At 42.8% G+C, this 27351-nt stretch overlaps 2 protein-coding genes across 4 annotated transcripts in view; one reads left to right on the top strand and one right to left on the bottom strand.

Moving 5' to 3' along the window:
- IL6ST (interleukin 6 cytokine family signal transducer) overlaps positions 1-13316 on the top strand; it is a 37888-nt gene extending 24572 nt beyond the window's left edge. For both annotated transcript variants that reach the window (XM_057402651.1, XM_057402652.1), the window contains exons 13-16: positions 155-295; positions 5127-5223; positions 6568-6649; positions 7495-13316. In XM_057402651.1, coding sequence (XP_057258634.1) covers positions 155-295; positions 5127-5223; positions 6568-6649; positions 7495-8220 — 1046 coding nt within the window. In that variant the 3' untranslated portion in view covers positions 8221-13316. The remainder of the gene's footprint in view (positions 1-154; positions 296-5126; positions 5224-6567; positions 6650-7494) is intronic.
- A 10979-nt stretch (positions 13317-24295) lies between these two features.
- The window catches only part of IL31RA (interleukin 31 receptor A), a 30931-nt gene continuing 27875 nt past the window's right edge, over positions 24296-27351 (bottom strand). For both annotated transcript variants that reach the window (XM_057402654.1, XM_057402656.1), the window contains exon 16: positions 24296-27337. In XM_057402654.1, the coding sequence (XP_057258637.1) occupies positions 26738-27337 (600 nt within the window). In that variant the 3' untranslated portion in view covers positions 24296-26737. The remainder of the gene's footprint in view (positions 27338-27351) is intronic.

The raw sequence follows: 27351 nt of genomic DNA, 5'->3' as shown, positions 1-27351 counted from the left end.
CTCAGCATTTCTTATACAAGCCTGTAGTCTTTCTGTGTTTGTTGTATTTTCCATACAGCCATTCATTCTGCTAAAGCTAGGACCATGTTACTGTGTTTGTGGAGATCTAATCCATTGTGCAGAAAACTCGTATAATTTTTTTTCCTTTGTTTAGCCGTGACGGTGGATCCTTCCAAGACAGAGTATACCCTTTCTTCTCTAGCCAGTGACACACTGTATACTGTGCGGATGATGGCGTACACAGATGAAGGAGGCAGGAGTGGTCCTGATTTTACATTTACTACACAAAAATTTGGTAAGGAAAAGCGGCACAATTATAGGTAGGAAGTGATGTTGCAACACTATAGCAAGGTTCTGTGCAAGACATGATAGGAGGGGAAGGTGACTTTATTAAAGAAAACATTTCAGTCAAAGTCATACACACTAGCTGTATGATATCCAGGTAGCCTGGATAGGCTACCTAGGTAGTACTCGATCACAAAGAGATAGTTTAGTCACTGTTATTCCAACTGTAGAGAGGACAGTATCCTGGATTTCTCTTTTATGTTGGTAAACACTGTTTTGGGAGTGGTTTATGTATACTTGGGGTTATCCTATTATTTTGTCCCAGCTCTGTGTGAGCCATTAGGATTTACTCTGTACCCTTGTCTTCTGTTCTGGTGTGTGATGGCTCCTACCCTGGTCTTAGAGTCCATAATTTTTGTTATCTCAAGGTAGGTTGGCCTTTGGTTATCCTGACATGGGTGTCCTGAGAAGCTGCAGAGACTTACTGGGATCTTGATTTGCTAATCTAGGTACCAGTCGGTACATGCCATTCTTGCAACCCTTCATCAGGTTCCACATTCTCATTCATATCACTGTTAAAGTTTGTTCCAGTTCTCTACAGAGACTCATTTTGAAGAGTGACATTTATTGTATGTTCAGCTCTAGAGAGTGCTTCGTATTTGTAATAGTAAGAGCAACAATGTTAACTTAGTTAGAATCATAGAATCATAGAATAGTTAGGGTTGGAAAGGACCTTAATATCATCTAGTTCCAACCCCCCTGCCATGGGCAGGGACACCTCACATTAAACCATATCACCCAAAGCTTCGTCCAACCTGGTCTTGAACACTGCCAGGGATGGAGCATTCACAACCTCCCTGGGCAACCTATTCCAGTGCCTCACCACCCTAACAAGTAAGATTGTCCTCCTTATATCCAATCTAAACTTCCCCTGTTTAAGTTTTAACCCATTACCCCTTGTCCTATCACTACAGTCCCTAATGAAGAGTCCCTCTCCAGCATCCCTACAGGCCCCCTTCAGATACTGGAAGGCTGCTATGAGATCTCCATGCAGCCTTCTCTTCTCCAGGCTGAACAGCCCCAACTTTCTCAGCCTGTCTTCATACAGGAGGTGCTCCAGTCCCCTGATCATCCTCATGACCCTCCTCTGGACTTGTTCCAACAGTTCCATGTCCTTCTTAAGTTGAGGACACCAGAACTGCACACAATACTCCAGGTGAGGTCTCACGAGAGCAGAGTAGAGGGGCAGGATCACCTCCTTGAACCTGCTGGTCATGCTCCTTTTGATGCAGCCCAGGATACAGTTGGCTTTCTGGGCTGCAAGCGCACACTGAAGCTGGCTCATGTTCATTTTCTCATCAACCAACAGCCCAAGTCCTTCTCCGCAGGGCTGCTCTGAATCTCTTCTTTGCCCAGCCTGTAGCTGTGCCTGGGATTGCTCCGACCCAGGTGTAGGACCTTGCACTTGCCATGGTTAAACTTCATGAGGTTGGCATCAGCCCACCTCACAAGCGTGTCAAGGTCCCTCTGGATGGCATTCCTTCCCTCCAGTGTATCAACCGAACCACACAGCTTGGTGTCATCGGCAAACTTGCTGAGGGCGCACTCAATCCCACTGTCCATGTCAGCAACGAAGATGTTGAACAAGACCAGTCCCAACACTGATCCCTGAGGGACACCACTCGTTACTGGTCTCCAGCCGGACATTGAGCCATTGACCCCAACTCTTTGAGTGCGGCCATCCAGCCAGTTCTTTATCCACTGAGTGGTCCATCCATCCAATTTAGAGACAAGGATGTCGTGTGGGACAGTGTCAAACACTTTACACAAGTCCAGGTAGATGACATCAACTGCTCTACCCCGTCCATCAGTTCTGTAGCCCCATGAGAGAAGGCCACCAAATTGGTCAGGCAGGATTTCCCCTTAGTGAAGCCATGCTGGCTGTCACCAAGCACCTTGTTGATTTTCATGTGCCTTAGCATGCCTTCCAGGAGAATCTGCTCCAAGATTTTGCCAGGCACAGAGGTGAGACTGACTGGTCTGTAATTCCACAGGTCATCCCTTTTCCCCTTCTTGAAAATGGGGGTTATATTTCCCTTTTTCCAGTCGTTGGGAACTTCACCTGACTGCCATGATTTCTCAAATATGACGGCCAGTAGCTTAGCAACTTCATTCGCCAGCTCCTTCACGATCCGCGGACGGATCCCGTCAGGTCCCATGGACTTGTGCACATTCAGATTTTTAAGATGGTCTTGAACCAGATCCTCTCCTACAGTGGGCGCAAGGTCTTCATTCTCACAGTCCCTGCATCTGCCTTCCAAGACTTGGGTGGTGTGGTCAGAGCCTTTGCCAATGAAGACCGAGGCAAAGAAGTCATTCAGAACCTCAGCCTTCTCCAAATCCTGTGTAGCCAGTTCTCCCGAGAGCTTCCTGAGGGGGCCTATTTTCTCCCTAGTCTGTTTTTTATTTGCTACATGCCTGTAGAATCCCTTCCTGTTATCCTTAATATCCCTAGCTAAGTTTAATTCTAACTGGGCCTTAGCTTTCCTAACCTGGTCCCTACCTTCCCGGACAACATCCCTGTACTCTCCCCAGGCCGCCTGTCCTCACTTTCACTTTTTGTAAACCTCTTTTTTCATTTGAATTTTCCTCAGGAGCTCCTTATCCACCCAAGGAGGTCTCCTGGCCCTCCTGCTGCACTTCCTTCTAGTTGGGATGCAACACTCCTGAGCTTGTAGCAGGTGATCCTTGAATATCAACCAACAGTCTTGGGTCCCCCTGCCCTCTAGGGCTATATCCCATGGAACCTTACTAAGCAGGTTCCTGAAGAGGCCAAAGTCTGCTCTTTTGAAGTCCAGGGCAGTGAGCTTGCTGCACACTCTTCTCAGTCTCCTGAGGATCTCAGATTCGACCATCTTGTGATCTCTGCATCCAAGGCTGCCCTGGAGAGTCACATTTCCAACCAGCCCTTCCCTGTTGGTGAGCACGAGGTCAAGCACGGCCCCTCTCCTTGTCGGCTCCTCTATTACTTGCAGAAGGAAGTTGTCTTCCACACAATCAAGGAACCTCCTGGATTGCTTGTGCCGGGCCGTACCGTCCTTCCAACAGATGTCAGGGTGGTTGAAGTCACCCATGAGAACAAGGGCCTGCGAGCGTGAGGCTTTTCCTCTCTGTCTATGGAGTGCTTCATCCGCAGGTTCTCCTTGATCAGGCGGTCTGTAACAGATCCCCACAGTAATGTCTCCCATAGCTATATTCCCTTTAACCCTGACCCACAAACTCTCTGTTGACTGCTCACCTGTCCCCAGACAGTTCCATATTCTCCAGCCTATCCCTAACATAAAGGGCAACTCCCCCTCCCTGCCTGCTGGGCCTGTCTTTCCTAAAGAGCCTGTAACCTTCCATTCCAACACTCCAGTCATAGGAGCCATCCCACCATGTTTCTGTGATGCCTGTTATATCATACCCCTGTAGACATGCACACATCTCTAATTCCTCTTGTTTGTTCCCCATGCTACAGGCATTTGTATAGAGGCATCTGAGCCGAGCTCCAACTGAAGCCGGCTCATTGGCTGGAGCAGCTGGGATATCTCTACATTGCTCCGAGCATTTATTATAGGTGCTGGCAACTGACTGGGTGTGTTGAGATGGAATGATGCCCCCCTCCCCCGGCACATCTAGTTTAAAGCCTCCTTGACCAGCCTGGCAAGCCTCCTACCAAAACTGCTCTTTCCCTTCTTTATCTCCAGACCAGCTCCACCAGCCCCCACTAGACCTGGCCTGCAAACTTGGGTCCCGTGTTCAAGACACCCAAACCCCTGACTATGACACCACTCTTTTAACCATTTATTAACCTGGCCAATCCTCCTAGCTTTTTTTAGGTCCTCCCCTGTATCCTGGAGAATTGATGAAAAGACCACCTGAGCTCCAGAGCCCCTAACCACCTCCCCCAGGGCTCTGTAGTCCTTCTTCATGTTCCCCAGGCTACTACTATCTATGTCCCTAGCACCCACATGTATCACCAGGAGTGGGTAATAGTCCGTGGGACTTCCTAGAGCAGGCAGCCTCTCTGCCACATCCCTGACCCGTTCCCCCGGTAGGCAACACACCTCCCTTGAGACAGGGTCTGGCCGGCAGATGAGTGCTTCTGTCCCTTTCAGTGTAGAGTCCCCTACTACTACGACCCGCCGCTTTTTCCTGGCAGCACCAGTAGAGATCTTCTTTAGCAGTGCATCAGCCTGGCTGTTCTCTGGCGCGAGTGTGTTGTGGAAAGCACTTCTTTAGATATGGCAGGTTTTAATGTTCTTTTTCTGTATGGTGTTTTTTTTCCCCTAAGCGTTCTGTAACTCAATGTCTGTAACACTGGAAGGAATACATAACAATAGTGCAGCTTATGTGTTTGCAGTTAGAAGATGTTTTCCTGTACAGAATAAACTGATGGATAACTAGTGATTTTGCTTACATTACTTACTGGCCCATGGTGATGTTATGGCAGCCATAAGGCCACTGAAACACCTGGACCACAAATGAATTCACATAGATGTTCCTGTCATATCTGCCCAAACTGTAAATTTACTTGGTTCATCAGTATTATAACTTCTAGAGCAACCTGGGTTTTTTTGTTGATGCAAGGCATTAGATTGGTGGGACAGAGCTTTTTGTGTTTTCACTTACAGGCTCTTTTCGTATGGTGGGAAGGGTCTTCTGAAGGTGAATCTTAAGACTGAGTGCTGCTGGTGTATTCAGTTTCAGATTCTCCCTGTCCCTTCAGAAATGTATGCTGCTGCTGAGTTCCTTAAATGTCAAAGTGAGCTATAACTGCTTCTCTTCATTTCCTTCAGGGAAAGGAGAGATTGAAGCCATAGTTGTACCTGTGTGTCTAGCTTTCCTGTTGATTGTGCTCCTTGGAGTTCTGTTTTGCTTCAACAAACGGGACTTGTAAGTCTAATGAAATCTTTTTCATACATTTCTGATATTTCTGGGAATAACAGATGGTAATAATTCAACACAAGTAAATATTCTGCAGCTAGATCAGAAAAAGAAGGTAAAACACACATATATTCACTAATGATAAACATTTTTTCCCTTGGGACGTTTGCCTTTTCTGATACTAATTTCTTACTGCTAAGGATTAGCACACAACCTAAATGTTCCATGACTCAATCCTGCGTGGAAATTGCTGCTTTTCTTGCTAGAGTTGGTGAGGATTATGTTTAAGTTGTGATCATGACATCTTCTGTGTTTTGTTAGTCATCATGTCGGAGTGGAATGATAGTGCTTAGTTTGTGAAGCACAGATGATCTGTTTGCTGGCTATATTTGAGCTATTTAATTACAGTGTTAGCAAACCTTAAGCTTGACAGACAAAAAAATCAGGCAGGCATCTTACTTAACTACCTTGCATAACCTCAGTCAAACTCTGTGCCTGTTTACTGTCAGCTGGGAAACATCCTCTTTCCTCCTGCTCCCTCTGCCTACCACAGAGCTCTTGCATGTGGCTTTAACTGAGTGCCTATTGCTGAAGTCTTTTCTCTGGCAAGGAGTACACATATCCCATGTCCTCAGTCAACTATCTTTTCTTTCTAATCAAAGACAGCATTTTGTGCCCTTTTCTCTCTGACCTCCCTGCTGTTCCTAAAATCTGTTCTTAGTGGATGTCAATTGCAAGGCCCATCTTGCAGTTTTCTTCTGAGTGTCTGTTGTTGCACCTCGTCTAAAGAGTGGGATAGGTGCATCGGTTTCAAAATTAGTTTGTTTGGAAGTGAATTATCTGTAGAAACATCTATTTTTACTATATCTATTTTTCCACTACATTCTTAAACTTGAGAGTTGAGTTACAAACGACCAGGAAAGTTTTTCTTCAGATATTCTCACTTTATTTTTAGCTGTGAAGATGGCTTAGATTGACAGCTGTGATATCTGTATCTTAAAGAAGATACTGACATGCGTCACAGACTTGAAGCAAATAAGTGCTCTGTAGATTCTAGAGTGCTGTAAATTTTAAAATCCCTCACTAACTCATTACTGTCTGTTGGTTTGCCTTGTGTTGGATGGCTACATCAAATGTGTAGAGCAGTTACAAGTGTAGTGCTGTGTTCTGCTAAGTAGTACAGCTTCCTAAGGAGATGTAAAGTAGTCCAGGAAGCATTCCTATTTGGAAATAAATACTCCTGCAAAATTCCTATGTAAAGGAGTAGTGTCCTGGATTATGCAGTACTTGCCACTAACGTAGGAATTTGCGAACTGCATCTTGTAATTCTATTCTGGTTTTAATCCTTTACAGAATTAAAAAGCATATCTGGCCTATTGTCCCTGATCCATCCAAAAGTAACATTGCTCAGTGGTCTCCTCAAGTTCCAGCTAAGGTAATACTCATCTTTCTGCATCCCCTACCTTCCTAGTCCACAAGGTTTCAAATAAACTAACCAGTGGAAGTCTTCTGTCTTCTAGCACATGTGGATTTCAAGGAAAAAAAAACCTGAGTATTAAGTTTTATGACGTTGTGGTATAATATGGTTATAAGACTTTTTTGCATTAAGAGAGTCAGAAATATATGACCCTTAACACAAGTTCACAGTGTATAGCAGGCTTTAACATTGTGAATTGTATTCAGTTTAGTAGTTGGAAGGGTCAAGTCCTGATTACTGTACTCATTCATGGAAAATCAGGATTAAGTAAATGGAACTCATGATTCCCATTCTTAAAACCCTCAAGTGTGACTTGTTTGCACAGTTAAATCATGAATGAGAGAGAAAGCTTTAAGTTACTCATGCATGACAAGGTGGCAGTAAAATTTATGCCCTGTGGGGGGTGAATGACATAGCAAATTCTGTACAATAAACTGACTAACTTCTGTGAAGAATAGCCATCACGTTGAATGCATTATTAGAAACAAGGTAAGTATGAGTCTCAATATAGAATATTCCTGTGCTGCAGAACACATGGTTCTATGTTTATGGCTCTTAAGAATAATTAAAATTAGAGCAAAGCTTGCACACCAACTGTGCTTTCAGAATAGTTTTGTAAGTAAGGCTTTGTATTGGAAACAAAGCTACATCCTTCATAACAGATAATTTGGAGATACTGCCAAACTTAGTAAGGAAAAACTTAAACTTGAAAAAAATACGGAATAAAAATTCAGGTATTTAATGGTTTTTTTTTATTTTAAACACAACCTTCCTCTTAGGCAACATCCATCTCTCTCTTTCAGCATAACTTTAGTTCCAAAGATCAGATGTATCCAGAAGGTAGCTTCACAGATGTAAGCGTCGTAGAAATAGAAGCTGATGACAAGAAGTCTTTTTCAGAGCAAGATCTAAAACCCTTTGACTTACTTAAAAAGGAAAAAAGTACTTCAGAAGGGCACAGCAGTGGTATTGGAGGGTCCTCATGCATGTCTTCTCCTAGGCAAAGTGTCTCTGACAGTGACGAAGGTGAAACTGCACAAAACACTTCAAGCACTGTACAGTATTCAACTGTAGTACTTAACGGTTACAGAGACCAAACACCTGTGCAAGTCTTTTCAAGGTCTGAGTCGACTCAGCCGCTGCTAGATTCAGAAGAGAGATCGGAGGATCACACTGGAGGAGGTGACAGTGCAACACAGAGGCAGCAGTATTTCAAACAAAATGGTGTTCAGGATGAAACCAGCACAGACAGGCCATGCTTTGAAAGAATGAAGCAAATCACTTCTGCTAATGAGGGGGATATTGTTGGATTTGCACAACTGCAGATCTCAGGTCAGAGTTCACAGCTATTGGGCCTTGGGCTGGAAAAGAATACCCAGGAAGCTGCTGTATCAGATGCTTTACAGGCAAGTACTGAAGGACAAAATGTGGTACCTGAAATAGTGGAAGGAAATCTACCACCAGTTGATGAAATGCCAAAAAGTTACCTCCCACAGACTGTGAGACAAGGGGGCTATATGCCACAGTGAGAGAAGAGACTGGCTCTGTTTTAGGCCTTCATTAGTGCCTGTTCACACTTTCTCCTGTGTTTCTGATAAATTAAGCTAGGTATTTTTATCTCAATGAAGATAGAAATACTGAAATTAAGTGAAGAGTAATATGACAAAGTACAATAAGGACTGTTTTTGTGGAAGATTTGCAGTCCAGACCTACTGAAGACTTAACTTTTATGCACTACATAAAATCTTCTGTCTGGATAGCTGAATAAGCCTTTGTGCTACCTTGGGGATTTTGCATCTTATCAGATTTACACATGATTGAAAATGGCAAGTTTCAATTAATCATATCAGCCAATAGACCTTCTAGAAGAAATACTTCAATTTGTGACCATGTACAAGCCTAAAAAGCCAGCTTTAGTTGCTTGGAGCATCTTTGTGCAAAAGTAAGACTGAAGCTTAGTATTCTAATGTCAAAGAATACTTGTCATACGCTTTCAGTACCTTGATTGACTTTCTGAATTTTTACTTGACCCAGTGTCTGTTTCCCATTTACCAGACATGCAAATCATGTCCATCCCCACTTAAAAATTAGAACAATTAAATAGAACTTGCTATGGTGTGCAAATAGGAAAACACCACAATTGCTTGACTCTGAATGCTACTATAGCAGTTGATATTCTGCCTACATTTAGATATGCATGCAGATGAACTGTATACTGATTTGGCCTAAAAATGTGCCTTGCAACTTGACGCACAGTAATTCAGTCTTGTATTCAGAAGTTTAAAAATCCAGATGAAAACACTAATTAACAGTTACTTGGAGGTTTTCTACCCAAATCACTGTCAGATTATACCATAGCCCTGTTGTCATATAAATTGCCTCTGTTTATTAAGTGCACCTTTGTTGATTATAGCTTGCGAAGCAAGTAACAAGCTGTAAGTTTTTACCATTTTTCTAATTGCTCTCTAGTAGCAGTCATGAGCCACACCACTTACGTGGTTGTTAAAATTCTTTATTCTTATTCTCACTTTTACCCTTTTTCATACAGTTCACATTTTTTTGAAGATGCATTTCTTGGAGACTGTCTCTACTAGGGGTTAAGGAAAAATGAAATTATATTAAAATAAACCCCTTCTCCAATGATAACTAGGAATTTTATGGCACTCTTGCATTTTTTTTTTTAACCTTAACTTAGTCTAGTCAGCTTTCTAATCTGACACTAATAAAACCTTAATTGAAAACACTAAATGCTGTGTTGTGAGATTAAAACAAGGATTTTGGTTCTCCTTCACAAAAGAACTATGTATTTAAGACCACTTTTTGTTCCGTGACCTCTTGTGCTGCTGTTCTGCAAAGCAGTTGCTAAAGGCCCTGGAAAGGCTGGTGTCAGTTATCATTTCAACTTGCCTTGTCCTCATCTGCCAGCTTGCGTGGAAGGACAGGTGTACATATAAATGTTCACATATGACTTCTGCTTTTGTAATAAAAATTCAATGCTAAATTCCTGAGATTACCTCTTGAGGTCTGGACTATTTAAAACAGATAAAGGATGCAGAATTTTTAATAGCATTTCAGTTATTCCACATTTCCTGTCTTGCAGTGGTATTTTTTTTTACCTGGGCACTTTTCTAAACTAAAAGGGTGTGTTGCAGCTTACTGTAACTACACCTTTCTTCACACCAGTCCCCTTCCTTTTCTCTCTACTCCACCGCAGCACCTTCAAACTCTCTCCCAGAGAGCAAGGGCATAATGAGAATGGTGCTGTCACAAGACAGCAGAGACCATCTGTGAGGGTTTTTCAGAGACTGAAGGAGCATTCTTTTGTCAAAACACATTCCTCTTTGAAAATAGTAGCAGTTAGTTTACTGGGGGATGGGTTGTCTTCTCTATGCAAAGTTCATAGTGACTATAGAAACCACAAGTAAAAGGGGAAGTCTCTGTTGAACAGTGTATGTGCCTGTTAGAACTGCCCTGCAGCCATATGCATCTAATCCACCTCCTCGTCGCTGAGATATTGTGGGTCACAACCTGGCTGCTTAGTCTGAACATTGCTTCAAAGATACTGATGTCTTCAAAAACACACTGATGGCTTTTTTTTTTTCTTTTTAATTGTGATACAGTGTTATTAACTTTTGATATCATATGTTATATTTGAGGGGTAACTTCAGTTATTCCTGAAATTGCTGGTTTCCTTTCCATTGTATAAAGGGAAGGCATTTTGTTCTCAGTTGCTGTTACATGGGCCATTTCCAACATAAAACAACTAGTGTCAAGAGATTCTCATTTTTAAAGGTGTGTGCTAAAAAGAGTTCCAGCCTGTTACTTCGGGCATCCTTCTTTGTTATTTATGGGCCAGTGGTGATAAACTCACAGAATTATATAGGAGTGTATCCTAGAAAGAATTCTGTCTGTCTGGCAGAGTTATATCTTTAAGGCTTCTGCATTTATCTAGGGGTAAAATGCTAAAGACTAAACAGGAGATGCTGGTGGGTGAATAGCTTGTTGAAGCCACAGTACAGGTTTACACGAATAACAGGTTTACTGCTTGTTTGTAAACTTATGTGCCAAATATTATATCATGCAGTATTCAGGGTTTAATTTGATTTTGTACTTTGGATTGTAACAATCTAATTGTATCAAACAGTTGCATACAGATTTTTAGAGAGTCTGTAATGTAATGATAGCAATCCACTTAAAGTCTCTGAACTTGGCTCTAACACAGTGACTAAAGAAAAAGATTTCTCCCCTCCCAGTAATTAGGGTGCACTTTACAAAATAAAGGCATTATTAAAATGAAATCACACTTCAGTATTGCCATTTCCATGTCCATCTTGATTTCCTGGACTGGAATTTTTCAGGTGGGGGTGAGAGAAGACCTTTTTACTTTGGTGGCAGGGAAAGCAGGCTAGTAGAAATAGTATTTTTCCTGTATTAGCATGCCTGAAGCATCTTTTAAGTGCAGGCTGGCTAACTGCTCCTCAGCTTATAAGACAGTGAATTTATTTATCTCAATAGTTCTGTGGTGGTGTTTCTTTTAGAACAGGAGGTTGTTTCTGGGGTGTGTTGGCTCACTTTCAGGACAGTTAACCTGGGAATATCCCCTTCCAGTGTACTAAAAGTCTTTGGACTGTTTCATATGCCTGACCATAGCAAAGTAAACTGCCTGCTAAGCCTTAACCTGGCAGCGCAAAGCACAGCAGAGCAAAAATTCTTCAGAACTTTGTTAAAGAAAAAAAAAATCAAGTTTATTTCTTTAAAGCTTAATTCAAGATTGTTTGTAACAAGCATGTGCTGATTTATGCTGCAGCAGCCTAGCAAAATGCTTATCACCAGGACTGGAAAAAACCTTTGGCCCTGGAGGAGGAGGCAGTTTGTGTCTGAGGGCTGAGTCCTGTTCCTGGGCACTGGAGAAGCCTCTGGTGGGGTTTACAGCTTCAGCTTTGATTGTAAATGATGAGCAGCTCTGGATGGTTAAAACTTAAATGAGTGTGCCCAGTATGTGGGAATATCCATACTGATTTAACTGAAGTAATTGAACTTGTTTAATTAGTGCCAGGTCTTGAACATCCAAGACCCACATAAATACATGCTGCTATGGTATAGACTTCACAGTGGGATCTGAAACTCCAAAGACTGACAAAGTGTTAGTAGTCAGCACTGTATGAGGACATGCACATTTAAAATTGTAATTTATGCGCATTAAGTGGGACTAAATATACTATCTTATTTTCCCAGAGACATTTGTTTCTTATTTGGATACATTCCTTTAACTATGTTAAGGAGTTCTTCTGACTGATGGATTGTAAATCTTCATTAATCCCTTGTAACCTCTGTTTGCTAGGATGGTACATGTAGCCATTTTAAATTCCAAGAGTTGCTTTTAATGTTATTTGGAAGCAGTTTATAACAAAAATGTTGAGTCTTTTTTTGCGCAGCCACTTGGGAATTACAGCCAATCACAGAGTCTTCAGCTTGGCTATTGACCCAGAAAACTGAAGTTAAGTGGAAGTGCAAAAGTCTGCAGAAGGGTAAAATTTAGTGTCTTGCATTGAATTCACAAATTTCCATTTCTTTTCCTTAGAATTGAAAGGATCTGCTAAGAAAGAAAAAAAAAAAAGAAAAAAAAACTAAAATGCATTTGTGTGTTTAGTTTCACTTGTTGTTTCCTTTGTAATACTTGTGCAATCTGAGCCATTCCTGAAAATGAAAGCAGTGCTGACTTAATGCACAAGGGTGCATTTGTAAAATATAAAATTGACTGAGGGCCAAATGTCAACAACCGCCCACTTCCCCCCACTCTTACTTCTAGTGCAGAGAGAGGGTGGGCAGTGAATGCCTCCCAGAATGTAGCCTTAGTCAGTACTTTTGTCTATTTGCAAAGCCAACTTTGAAGGGGATATTTGCAGCAGAGTCGCAATACTCTGCAGAAGCACACTTCTGTAATAGATGAAAAACACCTATGGCACAACTGTCGACAGATGGCTGGAAAGCTCCATGTCCTCCTACTCAGACTGAAGCGTCTTCTGCACCCCGCACCAGCTGCTCTTCTCCGGCGGCTGCAGGCGAGGTAGATGAGCATTCTCTGCAGTGTTGAAACTAGTAACATCTATTGCTTTTCTTCACATCAAAGCACATTCACTATGGATCCAGTCAACTTACCATGTTTTTTTAACACGCCAGTCTTGTTTACAGTGTCACATTCAGACGGGCACTTTGATACAGCGAGAGGTTGTCTAGGACCCAGCTGCTTTTATTTGTGCTTAAGGAGACTGTCAGGGCTACTGGTAGTGAATATTGCTGTGCCGATATGTGCATCTAGGTGAGTGGAGGCATGGGACAGAGACAGACTGACAGGGAAAGTGCCTTGATGCTGGATTGGATGGCTAGTGAATGTAAACATTAAGTCAGATGTTACTTTGTACTTAAAGTAAGTATGGCTGATTAAGCTACTGGTAATTTGAATGCCAGCTTTAAAGGGCTTGCATACTCCTGCCTGAGGTTAAACTCGTAAACTGCTGCGTAAGCTGTCTCTGCATGGAAATGTGTTTTTAATACCAGTACACTATGTTAATTCTTTTGCAAGCTGCATGTTTATTGTCATATAAAGTCTGCTTTCTACAATTTACGTTATGATCAGTTTTGAGTGTCTTTCTCTGTTACCCAGCTGTGCCTGAATGCTGCATTTGTCTAGGACATAATGTACAAAAAGAGACCAAAACAAAATTTCCTACATCCCTTGTGTGCTGGAGTCAGCGTTGTGTAAGGCTGACATAAGCAGTAACCACAGAAGGCAGAGTCTGGGCACTACCTAAATGTGTCCAAAAATCCCATTCTGAGGAACTCTGTGAGGAGCAGGGCATAATGGTGCCTGCTCCCCTAGACTAATTTCAAGAAAGAAGTGACCTGGCTTCCTCTGCATTGCCCTCAGCCGCACCCCGGTTTGGTTCTTCTGTGTCTAATGGGTGGGGGACCCTCACAGGCCCATCATGAACCCGTATCTCAGTACTGAAAAGGCACAGTTGGAGCTTCAAAGCATGGTCACACCTGCAGAAGGTTTCAAGGATGGCACCTGAGGGAAGACAGCTTCTGCTTCCTGGCTGAAGTTCTGATCTGGCCCAGAAAGTGGAGGGAGGGAGATGCGTTAGACCAAGTGTCACCTCCAGCACCAAAAATTGTTCCTGTCCCGGCCACAGAACAGTCATCCGTAGGGCCCAGTTACCACTCTGGTGTTAAATGCAAACGTAACGCTGGACACCTTTTCCAGAATGCTAGTGCGCTGTGCAGTAGTTCGCTTATCACTGTTTCACATACACCCCCTGAAGTTCCTATAGGAACATATGGGTTTTCTATGTCCTCCCCACCCGAGCTCAGCACAGTTGTGCTTCACAATTGCAGAGCAAAGCACATGCAGAAAATGCATCGTTATCGCTGCTCACTGCTGGCAGAGCGAGATTGTTTCCTGTAGCTGTTACAATAAACAAAGGAAATAAGGCTGGACAGTGACTTACAGGAGTGCCCTGCTTTCCACGGGAAACACGTAACTCTGCAGTGTACTCATCAGCACTCCAGAAGCTGCCAGGTTCCTGGGCACAGCCCTCCATCCCAGTTGCTGTGGGCCAGCAGAGCCACTGCAGCAGAGCTGGGTATGTGCCCAGGCATGTGCTAGCCGTGGGGCAGCCAGGGCAGGCGCCGGGCAGCAGCACAGTGTGACAGCTGTGCTGTGACACTGAGGTGGGTCAGGGGCCAGCGGCTGGTGACAGCTCTGCAGGAGCCATCCACCCATGAGCACTCAGCCGGTTTCTGCAGCTGCTGGCACAGCCTCTTATCCTCGGAAAACACTTCAGGGTTGTGCCTGGGACATGCGTTACCTCCAGGATGCCACTGAGCAGCAGACCTGTGCGGCAAACCTAACAGGAACTGTTGAGGGAGCACCCTAGTGCTGGGGCTGTGGGCAGGAGCCGGGGCACCATGTGGGACCCATCACGCTGCAGCCCTACCACTCAGAGACACAGCATGTCCCCATGCCTGTACCTCCAGGTGTGTTAGGGGGAGGTCCTGGGCAGCCCAACCTGGGCCCAGCGCCACGGCACACTCAGGCCACCACAGCTGTAGCAGGACATGGCGGCAGTATGAAGCCTTCTTCGGCAGCTGGTCAGGCTGACTGCTCCAGCCCCAGCTTCCACCCACGACCAAGTTACTTGTGTATTTTAATGTTTCTTTCATGATGGTTTAGCAAGTCCCTTTGGCTTCTCCCCATCCTCCCTTTGCCACTAAAAGCTCTGATCCTTGTTCTGTGCTTCCACCACCCCTGGTGCTGATGGGACACTGAGTCCAGACCTGTGAGCAGGCTCAGCACCCATGCTACCAGGCAGGTCAGCCTCCCAGTGCTCTCTGGCCCACTTTTCTGCTGGTCAGGGCCACAGAATAGCCCATCCACGCAAAACAGGCCAGATGACTGGCTCCTCTTCCCTGCGGGCTGACTAATAGGCTGTGATTTGCTAATCAGAAGCCTGTTCTCATGCATTGCTACCGCCTGAATCACGGCACTGCACCATCCAGACAAGTAGCCACTACTGACCCTCAGCTGTTACCAATATACATTCCCATGCACTTAGGGAACAAACACAGGGCTCTTGAAGACCATTTCTGAAGCAGACACTTGGCAGCAAAACTCCTCCTGCTTGAACAGAAGCAATTTCTCCCCCTGCTTAGAGGACATTCAGCGCTGGAGAAAGAACATGCGTGGCAACATGCACCAAAGAACCACAATGACCGTACTACCACATACACTGCCTCTCTCTACCACCACTGCAGGACTTGGTCAAGGATGAGGTGAGGGTGCTATTTTGGTGCTAAAACAGATTTTCCTTGATGGGGTTAACATTCAAAGCAAGCGCTGACTGCCATTTATTATGAATTAAGTGGAGCTTACCCTGTTTTCAGCCAGAGACACGTGAAGAGGCTCCATCCTTCCCTCCCCATCTTCCTTCAGACAGTTGTCTATAGGAGCACTTGCCAATAGCCCCAGGAAAGCGGCAGGTAGGGCACACCTCCTTCAGCAAGTCCCTATTGTGCTCCATTTGCTGCACGTGTTTTTACTCACAAGTTTGCAGAATATCTTCCATCTCTAAGTGAAACTAGTAATACTCTGTGTCTGTGTCAGAAAGCCTTTTCATTCTACTTACTAATATAAATCAATGGCATTTAGATAGATGGATACACATGTGTAAATGAAAGCAAAGTGAATCATTATCTAAGTATGAAAAATAGAGGAACTCATGTCAGCCTTTAAAATTTGCCTGAATGAAATGCAGGCAGAACGTCAGGCTCCTTTAGAGTGCAACATGTAGAGTAATATAAATAAAAACATCAACATAGAAACACCAAAACCAAACAAACACTGACAGAGCACAACCTCCTTTAAAGGCAGAGAAATTGAGGCTATTCACAAAAGCTGGAGTGAATAGAGGTACCTCACACAATGTGCGTTTCTGTCCATAGGGAAACTCAGGTTAGCCAGCCCTATCACTGAATTAAAAAATCAGTCTTTACAAGAGTAAACCTGAGCAGTGGGAGCAGAACAACCACAGGCTGGAGACAATGCATTCAAGAGCTTATCTGAGGACATGGCAACAAAAACCATTCACAAAGCAAGCAGGCTCACACAGGGAGTTTCCCTGGATGCCCCCGCTCCTACCCCGTATTAGATGCAGCATTGCCAGCTTGCTTTCACTGGGAAGTGAGCTACCTCATTCCTACCTTAAACTGAGAGCAGGAACATTGGCCACATCTGCAGACTAGCAGACGTGCTGGTAAACCCAGGGCTTAGGTAATTTCACAGCAACTTGTTTGGTAGTTTTGCATTGAGACACTCACCCAATGGCACAAGGAAATTATATGTCCCTCAGGACACAGGGCTGGGGGAGTGGGAATGCACAGGGATGGTGAAGAGAGATGGGGACATAGATAGGGTCATGTCTACTGAAGACCAAGCATCTCCTCTCCCTTGCACACCCAGTATATCAGGAGATACAGTGCACAGGTTACATCCAGGATCATCCTTTACTTCATAAGGGCAGTACTTACGGACAGAGACCCAGGCCTGTGTGCCGGAAGAAAGGTGAAAATTAACAGAAACTAAATTCCTGTGTGTCCATTTTCACCCAAAATGATTCAATGCCCCCCTACTCCCTTCCTCTCACACCTCAGACAGCATGAAACTTTGTTAGGCTCATAAACTGCAGATACCCTTCATCAGAAGTGTAAAAGCAATTAAACTCTTCTGAAAATAAAGGCAAAAGCAGAAGAGAGATGCAAAACTTGAGGCCTATTCACAAGCCAGCTATGAAACTGCAAAAATCACCGGAGGTGAAAGTAAATGCAGGAAGCATGTTTGAAGGAGCTGGAAGCTCATGAGAGAGAGAAGAAGCAAAGGCAGCAAGCCATGAAAGCAGCTGGATATAAGCGTTTCTGCTAATTATGAAAAAGTTTTACATTAAAAGCAAAGATGCTTTCCCCTGCTCTTTGATTCTTCCCGTGGCCAGAAGCTTTTCAAACACATTTTGTAAATAAAAGCATCTGTAGCTCATAAAATATTTACTCCAGGAAAAATTCCTGCCCCTAAGAGAAGAAAAAAACAAACGGGAAAAGAAAACAAAACCTAAACCCCCTCCCAGCTTGGCATGCTGTGCTCATGTGGCAGAGTTAAGGGTAAGAAGAGATTTCTTGCATTCTCTTACATTAGGACACGATTTGCCACAGTACCATTTTAGAAAGCCTTCCAAGCTCCTTTCTTTTTTTTTTTTCTTTTTTTTTTCAGAATAAAGTAGTTGGTTTAGTTCAGTGATGTTCTAAGTGGGCACCCCTGAGCATTTACCCTGTTGATAATCTTATGCTCATTGTTTCTGACATCCCTGGATACTATAGCATAACCTTTCCATGATTATGAAACATGGAAATTCTTCACCAAATTCCATTAGACATACAGTTGCTCGTGTAATGGTGAAAATTCTGGATAAGTTACCCTCAGGTAGGTCAGCACTGCACTCTGAGGACAGCAGTGTCAGACCCAGGAAATATAAATCAGGCTGCTTTTCCAAGAAATAAGTACTCACATCAAAATTTCAGTTTTATTGAGTTAGAATGCCGAAATTTAGATAATATATAAGTTGGCTCAGCAGGCTTTCTGCAGTGATTATGTACTTGTAGATCATCAGTGTAGGGCTTAACAATGCCTAAAACCCAAGACAATCTAAGAGGTTGAGAAAAATGCTTATGGCAGACATACAGACTTGAAAGTGTTGACCTCATTACTGAGTAGGACTAGTCAGTGTTAAAGCAGCACTTTTGAAATATCGAACAGTGCATTACAACATGGTTTCTTTGACTGCTTGAACTGGGAAACACAGTTTAGATGTACCATTCTGTTACTAAGCACCTACTGGGTTGCAGCAACTCTCCCAGCATGCATATCCTGCTGCACATGAGCAGCAGGGGAACCCTCTGCACTCTGTGTGCTCCAAAGCTCACCCGAATAACCAGGATAGCTCAGGGCCCTGGGAACAGACATTATTTGGCTGTAGTTAGTGCAGCTCAGGGCAGCCAGTGTGCTGGAGCACTGATCTCTCAGATAGATACTTGACTGGTCCCCTTTCCATCTGGGGCAGTGTTTTCTACAGATGTGCTGGCTTTTGAGAGCAAAACAAAATACAGGATAGGAGTGGGCAGCGTGAAACAACCACTCCATCTACTTTTCAACTATGCTGTTACAAAAAGAGATAGGAGAACAAATTTACACCATACATACACACATCTGTTTCTGTTCGTGCTTTGATATTCTACTAAAAAAAAAACTTGTTTCACAGAAGAATATTTTAGTCAAACATCTCTTCCAGCTTTTGCATTGTTCATGTTCGTGTTCAGATAGAACAGCAGTTTGAACTAAACAGTGAGGTGGCAATGAAATGATGATTTACCCTTGGAAAAAAAAGAGCAAACAAAATAATCATAGAAAAGCCCAGGAAAAGAGCAGGCAAATTAATCCCAGTTCACTAGAATAATTACATTTTTGCCAAATAGTGAAAAAATAATTTCTGGTAAGTAGGAACACTGTGAAGAAAATTGAAAATAAAATGCATTAAAACGTATTTTGCTCAGAGCCTCCCTCCTACAGTTATGAGACTGGAAGCACAACATGTACACAAAAAGGCACAGTTCATCTTTTGTGATGAATATGCCTGATAAACATTATGACTAAGAACAGTTCTTTCTACAAAAAGAATGCTTAATGTTCTTCCATCGGCCTCATTTGCAAATGTCACCCTTTGTATACAGGACAAAACAATTACTTTGGGCATGCTCTGTGTTCTAGCCAGAGGGAGCACATTTTCTGATAAATCGCCCTCCTACCAACACGTCGTAAGACCACTGTATATTCTATTTCTGTCTTGCCAGAAGGCAGAAGAGGTTGCCAGTAACAACTACCTCAAACTGCAGTAAAATCAATATGGCAAACATTAACACAGAACAGCAAAACAAAGCTTTCACTATCTTTGCAGTAAATCTGAAACCAGAGCAAGCCATTCAGAACACTATTTCAAACTACTACACATTTCACTTGTTTACAAGCAAGCTGTTTATAATCTCAAATCATTTATGATAGACAAGGGTCTATGTGTTACTTACAAGTGACCTTTGGTAGAGCATCTTACCTGAATATTTCAGAATAGCTGCTGGTAAAATATAAAGCTATTGAATAAATATTCACAAGTTACCTCTTATAATGCTAAGAAGCGTGAATTTGTCATTAAAACCACTGTTTCATGTGATCACTTTCAGAATTGCACTGATTGGTATGTAACTTCTCAAAAGTTATGCTGATGAATCTTCAGTATTTAGTATTTTGACAACAAGATTAACAAAGTTAAAACATTCCAACATAATACCTGAAGCCCATTATAACAGCGCCCTCTCACTCAAATTCGTCAAGGGAGAGTTCACAATTACTGAAATAGTGTTTCAGAGTGATTCATCATCTTTCCTTGTAATATTTCTAATCTCTGACAGCAGAAGGCCAAAGGATTTGGAACCATTCAGCTGAAAAAAACTACCTGCTGAAACGTCACTGGCATGACCACATCACATCACGTGCACCACAATTCATATGAAGCTGCAGGCAGCATGATCTCTGGTAATTGTTCTGCCCAGCGTTTCAGTGTCATTTTGAAAGGTGTGAAACATAGCCTGACATTAATACTCTGAGAACTTTGTGTCTGCGGAGATCTGTTTGCATTATCCACAAGACTTGCCTATCACAGCTGCAATCATCGGGCATTTAAAGTTACGATCTTACTATTGATCATACAATCTGTACCATGACAGCACTGGAAGATACACCTACGCCATCAGTGTAGCTCTGGACTTGAGCCTGCCTGTGTTTCAAGCTTCTTGATCATAGAGACTACTTAAGTGCTGGTTTGCACTGAGCTGCAAATGGAAGGAGCTAGCTACCACCTCACATCAGATCTTGGATGAGAAAGCAATGCACACACTGCCACCAGGAGTGTCAGGGTAAAAGCACAGGAAAAATAGATTAGTAAAAACACAAATCAGGATTTCTGGTCAAGGGCCAAGGCTCTTAGGATAGATTCTAAGCATATCATGAAACAGAAGATCCCAGCAGAGAAGCAGCTTGCAATCTTATCTGTGCTGATGAATAAGGCTGAGAAGCAATATAAATTGCATAAACAACTTCCGTCTCTGCAGGTTTTCCTGTACAACTTAGATTAATTATGATATCACACTGTGTCTGGGCCCAGGCACACATGTACACACATGCTCAGATGCACACAAACACTGCAATACGCAGTTTCTCAGAGGAATCAATGTGTTTACAGAGATGATACACATCTACATAACTGCATCACTTCTGCTGAAGCTACACCAACTTGAAAGTCTACTTTCTGAGGATGCTCTGATTGTACAAGCTCTAAAAGAAGCAAACAATGAAGGTAACATTTGATCTATCCTTACCTGTGAATGTCCAATACACTGTAAAAACCATACAGTGGACAGGAACAGCACAATATGCTTCCCATTTTGTACATAAATTTGTTCTCACAACAAGGATGCTTAAGTTTTCTCATGCAGACCAATCTGGTGAAGACAGGCAAATATGCATAACGTGTGGTAACGCTGAACACATCTTCATGTAGGGAGACAACAAAGGGGCTGGGGGGGAACCAAAGTGCCCATGTAAGCCGTATAAGACTAGCTGGAAAGAAGCTCAGAACAAGCAAGAAATGTAATCTGTTTCCCAGGGCAGACAGGAGCTGAGAACTTAATGAGATCTGAAATTTCATCCACACAACAGAGTGGAGTATGTCTGCAATGCACCCTACAGACTCATAGAATCATTTATGTTTGAAAAGACCCTTAAGATCATTGAGTCCAACCACAAAACTGCCAAGTTTACAGCTAAACCATGTCCCCAAATGCCACATTTACGTGTCTTTTAAATTCCTCCAGGGATGGTGACTCAACAACATCCCTGGGCAGCCTCTTTCAATGCTTGACAAATATTTTGGTGAAGAATTTTTTCCTGTTGTACAACTGATTTCCTCTCATCCTATCACTTGTTACTTGGGAGAAGAGACTGACCCCCACCTCACTACAACCTCCTTGCAGTAGTTGTAGAGAGCAATAATGTCCCCCCTGAGCCTTCTCTTTGCCAGACTGAACACCCTCGGGTCCCTCAGCTGTTCCCCATCACACATGTGCTCCAGACCCTTCACCAGCTCCATTGCCCTTCTCTGGACCCGCCCCAGCACCTCAATGTCTCTCTTGCAGTGAGGGGCCTAGAACTGAACACAGGATTCGAGGTGCAGCCTCAGCAGTGCCCAGTACAGGGGGATGATCACTGCCCTGGCCCTGCTGGCCACACTATTGCTGATACAGGCCAGGATGCTGTTGGCCTCTTGTCTGCCTGGGCACAAGCTGGATCATGTTCAGCTCCATCAGCACCCCGAGGTCCTTTTCCAAAGAGCAGCTTTCCAGCCACTCTGCCCCAAGCCTGTAGCACTGCATGGGGTTGTGGCCCAAGTGCAGAACCCAGCACTGAGCTTGTTGAACCTCATGCAATTGGCCTTGCACCATCAATGCCGTGTGTCCAGATCCCTCTGCAGAACCTTCCTACCCTCCCCCAGCAGATCAGTGCTAGTACCCAGCTTTGTGTCATCTGCAAATTCACTGTGAGTTTACTCAATTCCCTCATCCAGGCCACTGATAAACAGAATTGGCTCCAGTACTGAACCCTGGGAAACACCACTTGTGACTGGCTGTCAACTGGATATAATTCCATTCACCAGAACTCTTCAGGCCTGCCCATCAATCCAGGCTTTTTTCCCAGTGAAAGGTACACCTTTTGAAGCCATGAGCAGCTTCTTTGTCCAGGAGAATGCTGGGGGAGATGGTGTCAAAGGCATTAGTGAAGCCTGGGTAGAAAACATCCACAGCCTTTCCCTTATCCTCTAAGCACATTAACTTGTGATAGGAGATCAGGTTGGTCAAGCAGGACCTGCCTTTCCTAACCCCATGCTGACTGAGCCTGATCAGCTGGTTGTGCTGTACTGGTTGTGCCGTGTGATGGCACTCAGGATGATCTGCTCCATAACCTTCCCTGGCACCAGGGCCAGGTTGACGGGCCTGCAGTTCCCCAGATCCTCTTCCGGCCCCTCTTGTAACTGGGAGTCACATTTGTTATCCTCCAGCCAACTGGGACCTCCCTGGTTAGCCAGGACTGCTCATACATGGTGGGAAGTGGCTGGGTGAGCACTTCCCTCAGTCCCTTGTGTGGATCCCATCTGGTTCCATGGACTTGTGTCTAAGTTGTGTGGCAGGTTGATGGCCATTTCCCTTGGATTATGGGGGCTTCATTGTGCTCCCTGTCCCTGTTTTCCAGCTCAGAGGGCTGGGTACCCAGAGAACAACTGGTCTTACTGTTAAAAGCTCAGGCAAAGGAGGCATTAAGTACCTCAGCCTTTTCTTCATCATTTCTCCCTGCTTCTGCCTGCATTCAATAAAGGATGGGGATTTTTCTCAGCCCTCCTTCTGTTGATAATGTACCTGTACAAACATTTTTTATTGTCTTTTTTGGCAACAGCCAGGTTCAGTTCTAGTTGGTCTTTGGCCTTTCCAGTTTTCTCCCTTCATAACCTCATGACATCCTTGTAGTTCTCCTGAGCTGCCTGTTCCTTCTTCCAAAGGTTAACATCTTTTTTTCCCTGACTCCCAGCCAAAGCTCTCTGTTCTGCCAGGCTGGTCTTCCCCATCAGCTTATCTTTCAAGCTCCTGCACCTTGAAGATTTCCTTTTTAAAGAATGTCCAGCCTTCCTGCACTCCTTCACACATCTTGCAATGTTAAATCTCAAAGCAACATACAAACACAAAGCCTGTGCCATCAATGTGAGAAACTGGTAAAAAGGAATTGTAACAGGTGTATTGAAATGACTGCAAAGGTGACATGAGCCCATTTGCTAAGCCGAGTCACACACACACACTCTGCACAGATTAGGTCTCTGCTGCATGCAAACATTTACCTTTGCTACACAAGACACAGACCTGGACTAGCAATACAACTCTTCTGAGTAAGTTCTAGCCAATAACATCTATCTTGAGAAGTTATCAACTATCTCAGAAAGAAAGATCTATTTATGATATATCACCCTTTCAGGAATGGGAGAAGACAACATGTTACCTGCTGTATTAAGACAAACACTAAATAACACCACCTAGGCCAGACCCTTGCCAGTCCATCTGCAGCTGCTGCTCGGCAGCAGCCACATCATCTCTGGAGGAGCATGCACTGGCCAAGAAAGCGCTAACTGGAGGAAGAAAGCTTCCTTCTCTTCACTGCATTAACAATGAATATATCTTTTTCTCCCTATTTGGGCAACTGTAAAGGGCATGAGGAACACAGAAATACCATAGGTTATGTGGTTTGGAAAATCTGACTGTAAGAGGTCACTCTGCTATATCAAAGAATTGTGGGATTCCTGTTCAAAGAATTCAAAATTCTGCGGAGTTAAAGGTAAGTTCAGGTAACAAAGACTGAACATTTAAATTAGCTGAAAATATGAAAAACATGACCTATGAATTCTTTGCAAGGCATAAGCCTTAATGTCAGAAATGAGTAATTGGTGTCATACTCAGAGAATGAAATGACAACTGTGAAGATGCATCAATGTCATCCTGAAAATATCCACAAGCTGATCTCTGTTAGCCTTGCAAAGACCAACACACCTGAGAGATTAATTTTCTGCATTTTAATGAAGGATAGAAATGCAAGGTTTTCAGATCAGTGATGGTAAATGAAATGAAATCTAGGAAGACTACTCTCTGGGAATAACGACACCAAGTGTTCTATTAAAAACAGTATCAGAAATGTTAAAGTATTGTAACATCCAACCTGTCACTGCCAGCTGACATTGTAAAATACCCTATGCCCAAATACCCAATCTATTTGTGGACCCCTCTCAAAATACAATCACTTTTCTAAATGAATATGAAAATCTAAGATGTCTAAATGTTGCATTCAGTATAAACAGATAAAAACTTTTCCATGTATTCTCAGTTTTATTTCCTCATGGTTCACAGCATTAGTTTGAAAGACAAATTGTAAAAGGTCAGAAACAGTACAACTGAACTCAAAACAAACCAAGTCCAAGAAAGTGGCATTCCAAAGTACAGGCAAAAGGCAGTCCTCATTTCCAAGTTAAACCAAGACCATTCATTACATTACTCTTTTTCAGAGAAAATAACAGGCAAGGAAATGAGAAGTGAGGAGAGAAATGCAGAACAGCAAAAGAGAAGGAAATAAAGTGGGATGGAGAAGCAGATTATTACTTGCTCTGCAGTAATAGACTAATAGAAGCTAAGAGGTGTTACAGGGAGATCCTAGTCTCCCTGTAATCATCCAGTAAGAACCTCTCCTTTCAAATGATTCCCTTAAAGGTTGCATTATCTTTTACCTGACTCAATCATGCAACTCAGAGTACGCAGCTTTCATACAGCTGCTATTCAATTCCTACATAGGCCTCAAAATATCTCCATTTTTAAATCTCGTGGTATTAAAACAAATACTAATATTTAAAGGGGGAAACCTGTTGTGACTGAGTTAGTGATTTCTGAACCCTAGGAAATGGCAGTGTAGCTATGAGTGAGAAGTCTGGAAGTGAGTGAAACAGCAGGAGCATTGACCCAACCAACGCCATGTCCCACACCCTTTTCAGAGCATGATTTATCCAAGTAAGCAAGGGCTTTTAAGAACAAGCTTATATATTTACGAGTTGGCTTATAGCACTGTGGTTGGCAAAGTGATCCAACAGACCTGAGGCATAAGGAGTGGAAATCAGTGTTGCTGTACAAGGAACACTTGCAGTTATTGTTTTCTCATCCTTCCTTGGAAACTAAACAAACAATGATACATGTAAAATCAGCTTCCAAACTATAGATGAAAAGCCTAAATGCAAACTTCACCCTGTCTTTCCCAACACAATGCAAGTAATAGCCAGTTCATTCAGGATAAGGCTCAGCCTCCCCATTCATGCTGGACAACGTGTCTTTCCATTCTCCCACTCTTTTTCCTGTGCAGAAAGGAAAGGCCTTCTATTCCTATTCACATTTGTTTTTCCTTTTTCTATCCCCATGACTCCTGTATCTGTTTCACCCCTAAAGAAGTATTATTATGTGCAAATAAGACTGGTGACATCAAGCCTTTAAATGCTGTGAAAATGAAGTCTTAAAATGGCTATATGTCACACGTGTTATGCTGAACATCCCCTTTTGCCACATTTTACCTAGAGATGACTCTCCATCTCTATTTTTTTAAAAAACCTGTCATTTAACACAGTAAATATTTTTATAAGAATTTTACAGCAATATCCTCTTTCCTGATGAAAAAATAAAAACAATTAGTGTGATGGGAGTTTTCTGCTTAATTGCTGCGGTATAGTGTGGAAACTACAAGAAGGATTATGATTTATCAAAATCATAAAATAAATGACAGACTTACAGCCTTCATGTCAAAATCTCTACTCCTAAATCAAAGGTTATCTGGTGATATTTTGTAGAGGTAGTGTTTCTTCAATACCTCCCAGAAAAATAATTTCCTAAATATAAGCTCAGTGCTTATCCCAGCACAAGATGCTGTATTTAGCTGAATTTTTTCAATTCAAACTATCAAAACCTCAACTGTGAAACAGTTTTAATCTGGGGGAAATTAGGTGAAGGGGCAAAAAGATAACAAGACACCCTGCAGTAAACAGAGTTTTAAAAGGCAGGAAACAACAGGAGAGACAAAAGCAGCACAAAATGTAACACAAGAAAGGGAAGGAAGAAACAAAGCCAGCATAACACTACCTGTTCCAAAATGCACACACGTCAACAGCATATACAGAACAAATATCCTCTCATTAAAGAGGAGAAACTAGGAGCCAAACCACCAATTCAAGAGTTAGGATGCATAAAGGCAATTACCAAAAGCTACCATACAACAAAATATAAAACAATTGAGGGAAATAAGAACAGGAAAATAGTTCTACTCTGTGTAACTTAAGGAAGAATTTAGGTCTGTTCAAGAACTGGCTGTGTTCAAGTCAGTCCACGTCTCCCTAGCAGAGCTCAGCCATGAGAACTGGAAATCAGTCAGCTGCTTGCACTGCCAGATGCTCCCACAGTAAAGATGAGTTTGTTTCAGCAAATTCATATGGGAGAACTAAGAAGAAATAGGAAAAGGCACTTCCTTTGCCTCTCAACTGGCACAGTTATTTGGTAAAAAACAACCAACCAACCAAACAAAACCCTCTCCAAACCAAAAAGTGAACCTTCATGGGTATAAACACAGGGCAAAAAATTACTTAACAGCTGTCCAAGGGAAGTTGTTTTCACCCAAATTAACTGAGACCAGCCAGGTTAGAATACACATACACATGCAAGTAGCAGTGCCCAATTATGTTGTAAGAGGAATTTACAAAGGAAAGTTTCTTCATGCTAATGAGCTGTGTCCAGCCCAAACATGTCCACTGTTATGTAGGCCTGTCCAGCGACATTTTGGTGAAAAGAAGGTAAAACAGTTGACTGACTTTTGGGTTCATTCTTACTGTGTTCTGGCAAGCTGTCAGAACTAAGAAATTCTCTAGTTTTAACAGAATTTTTAAGGTATGGATTGAACAGTGCTTTTTCACTGAAATCTTTCAGCTTTAAAACTTCATGATCATTTTCTTCATTTTTAATTGAGGTCTGTTGAGGAGATCCACATACACCATCTTCCAGCTTTTCTATGCATTGGATTTCTTTCACTGGTATCAAGGCTGAATGCGTTTGACTTCTGATATCTTGATCAGTAATTACATAAGGCATGGATGGTGAAAAACATTTAGCAACTTCATTTTCTTTATTATACAGTATCTTTTTACCTCTGTTAACCATGCCTTTTATATTAGTATCAGTACATGCAGAAACATGGTTTTCAAAATTCATTAGTAGTGATCCTTCCTGGCTGTCTTCAGGAAAACAATGTTCCAAAACGCTTATGTCTTCAAAGTCTATGGTTTTAGCCTCAGTTGTTACTCCCTTCAAAAATGAATTATTCTGTCAGTACAAAG

This window comes from Pezoporus wallicus, unplaced genomic scaffold (assembly GCF_028554395.1).
Source record: "Pezoporus wallicus isolate ANWC-B61680 ecotype Strahan unplaced genomic scaffold, APGP_CSIRO_Pwel_v1 contig_2870, whole genome shotgun sequence".
NCBI classification, from domain to species: domain Eukaryota; kingdom Metazoa; phylum Chordata; class Aves; order Psittaciformes; family Psittacidae; genus Pezoporus; species Pezoporus wallicus.
Note: the sequence above shows the minus strand (reverse complement) of the source record. Positions and strands in the feature narration are given on the sequence as shown.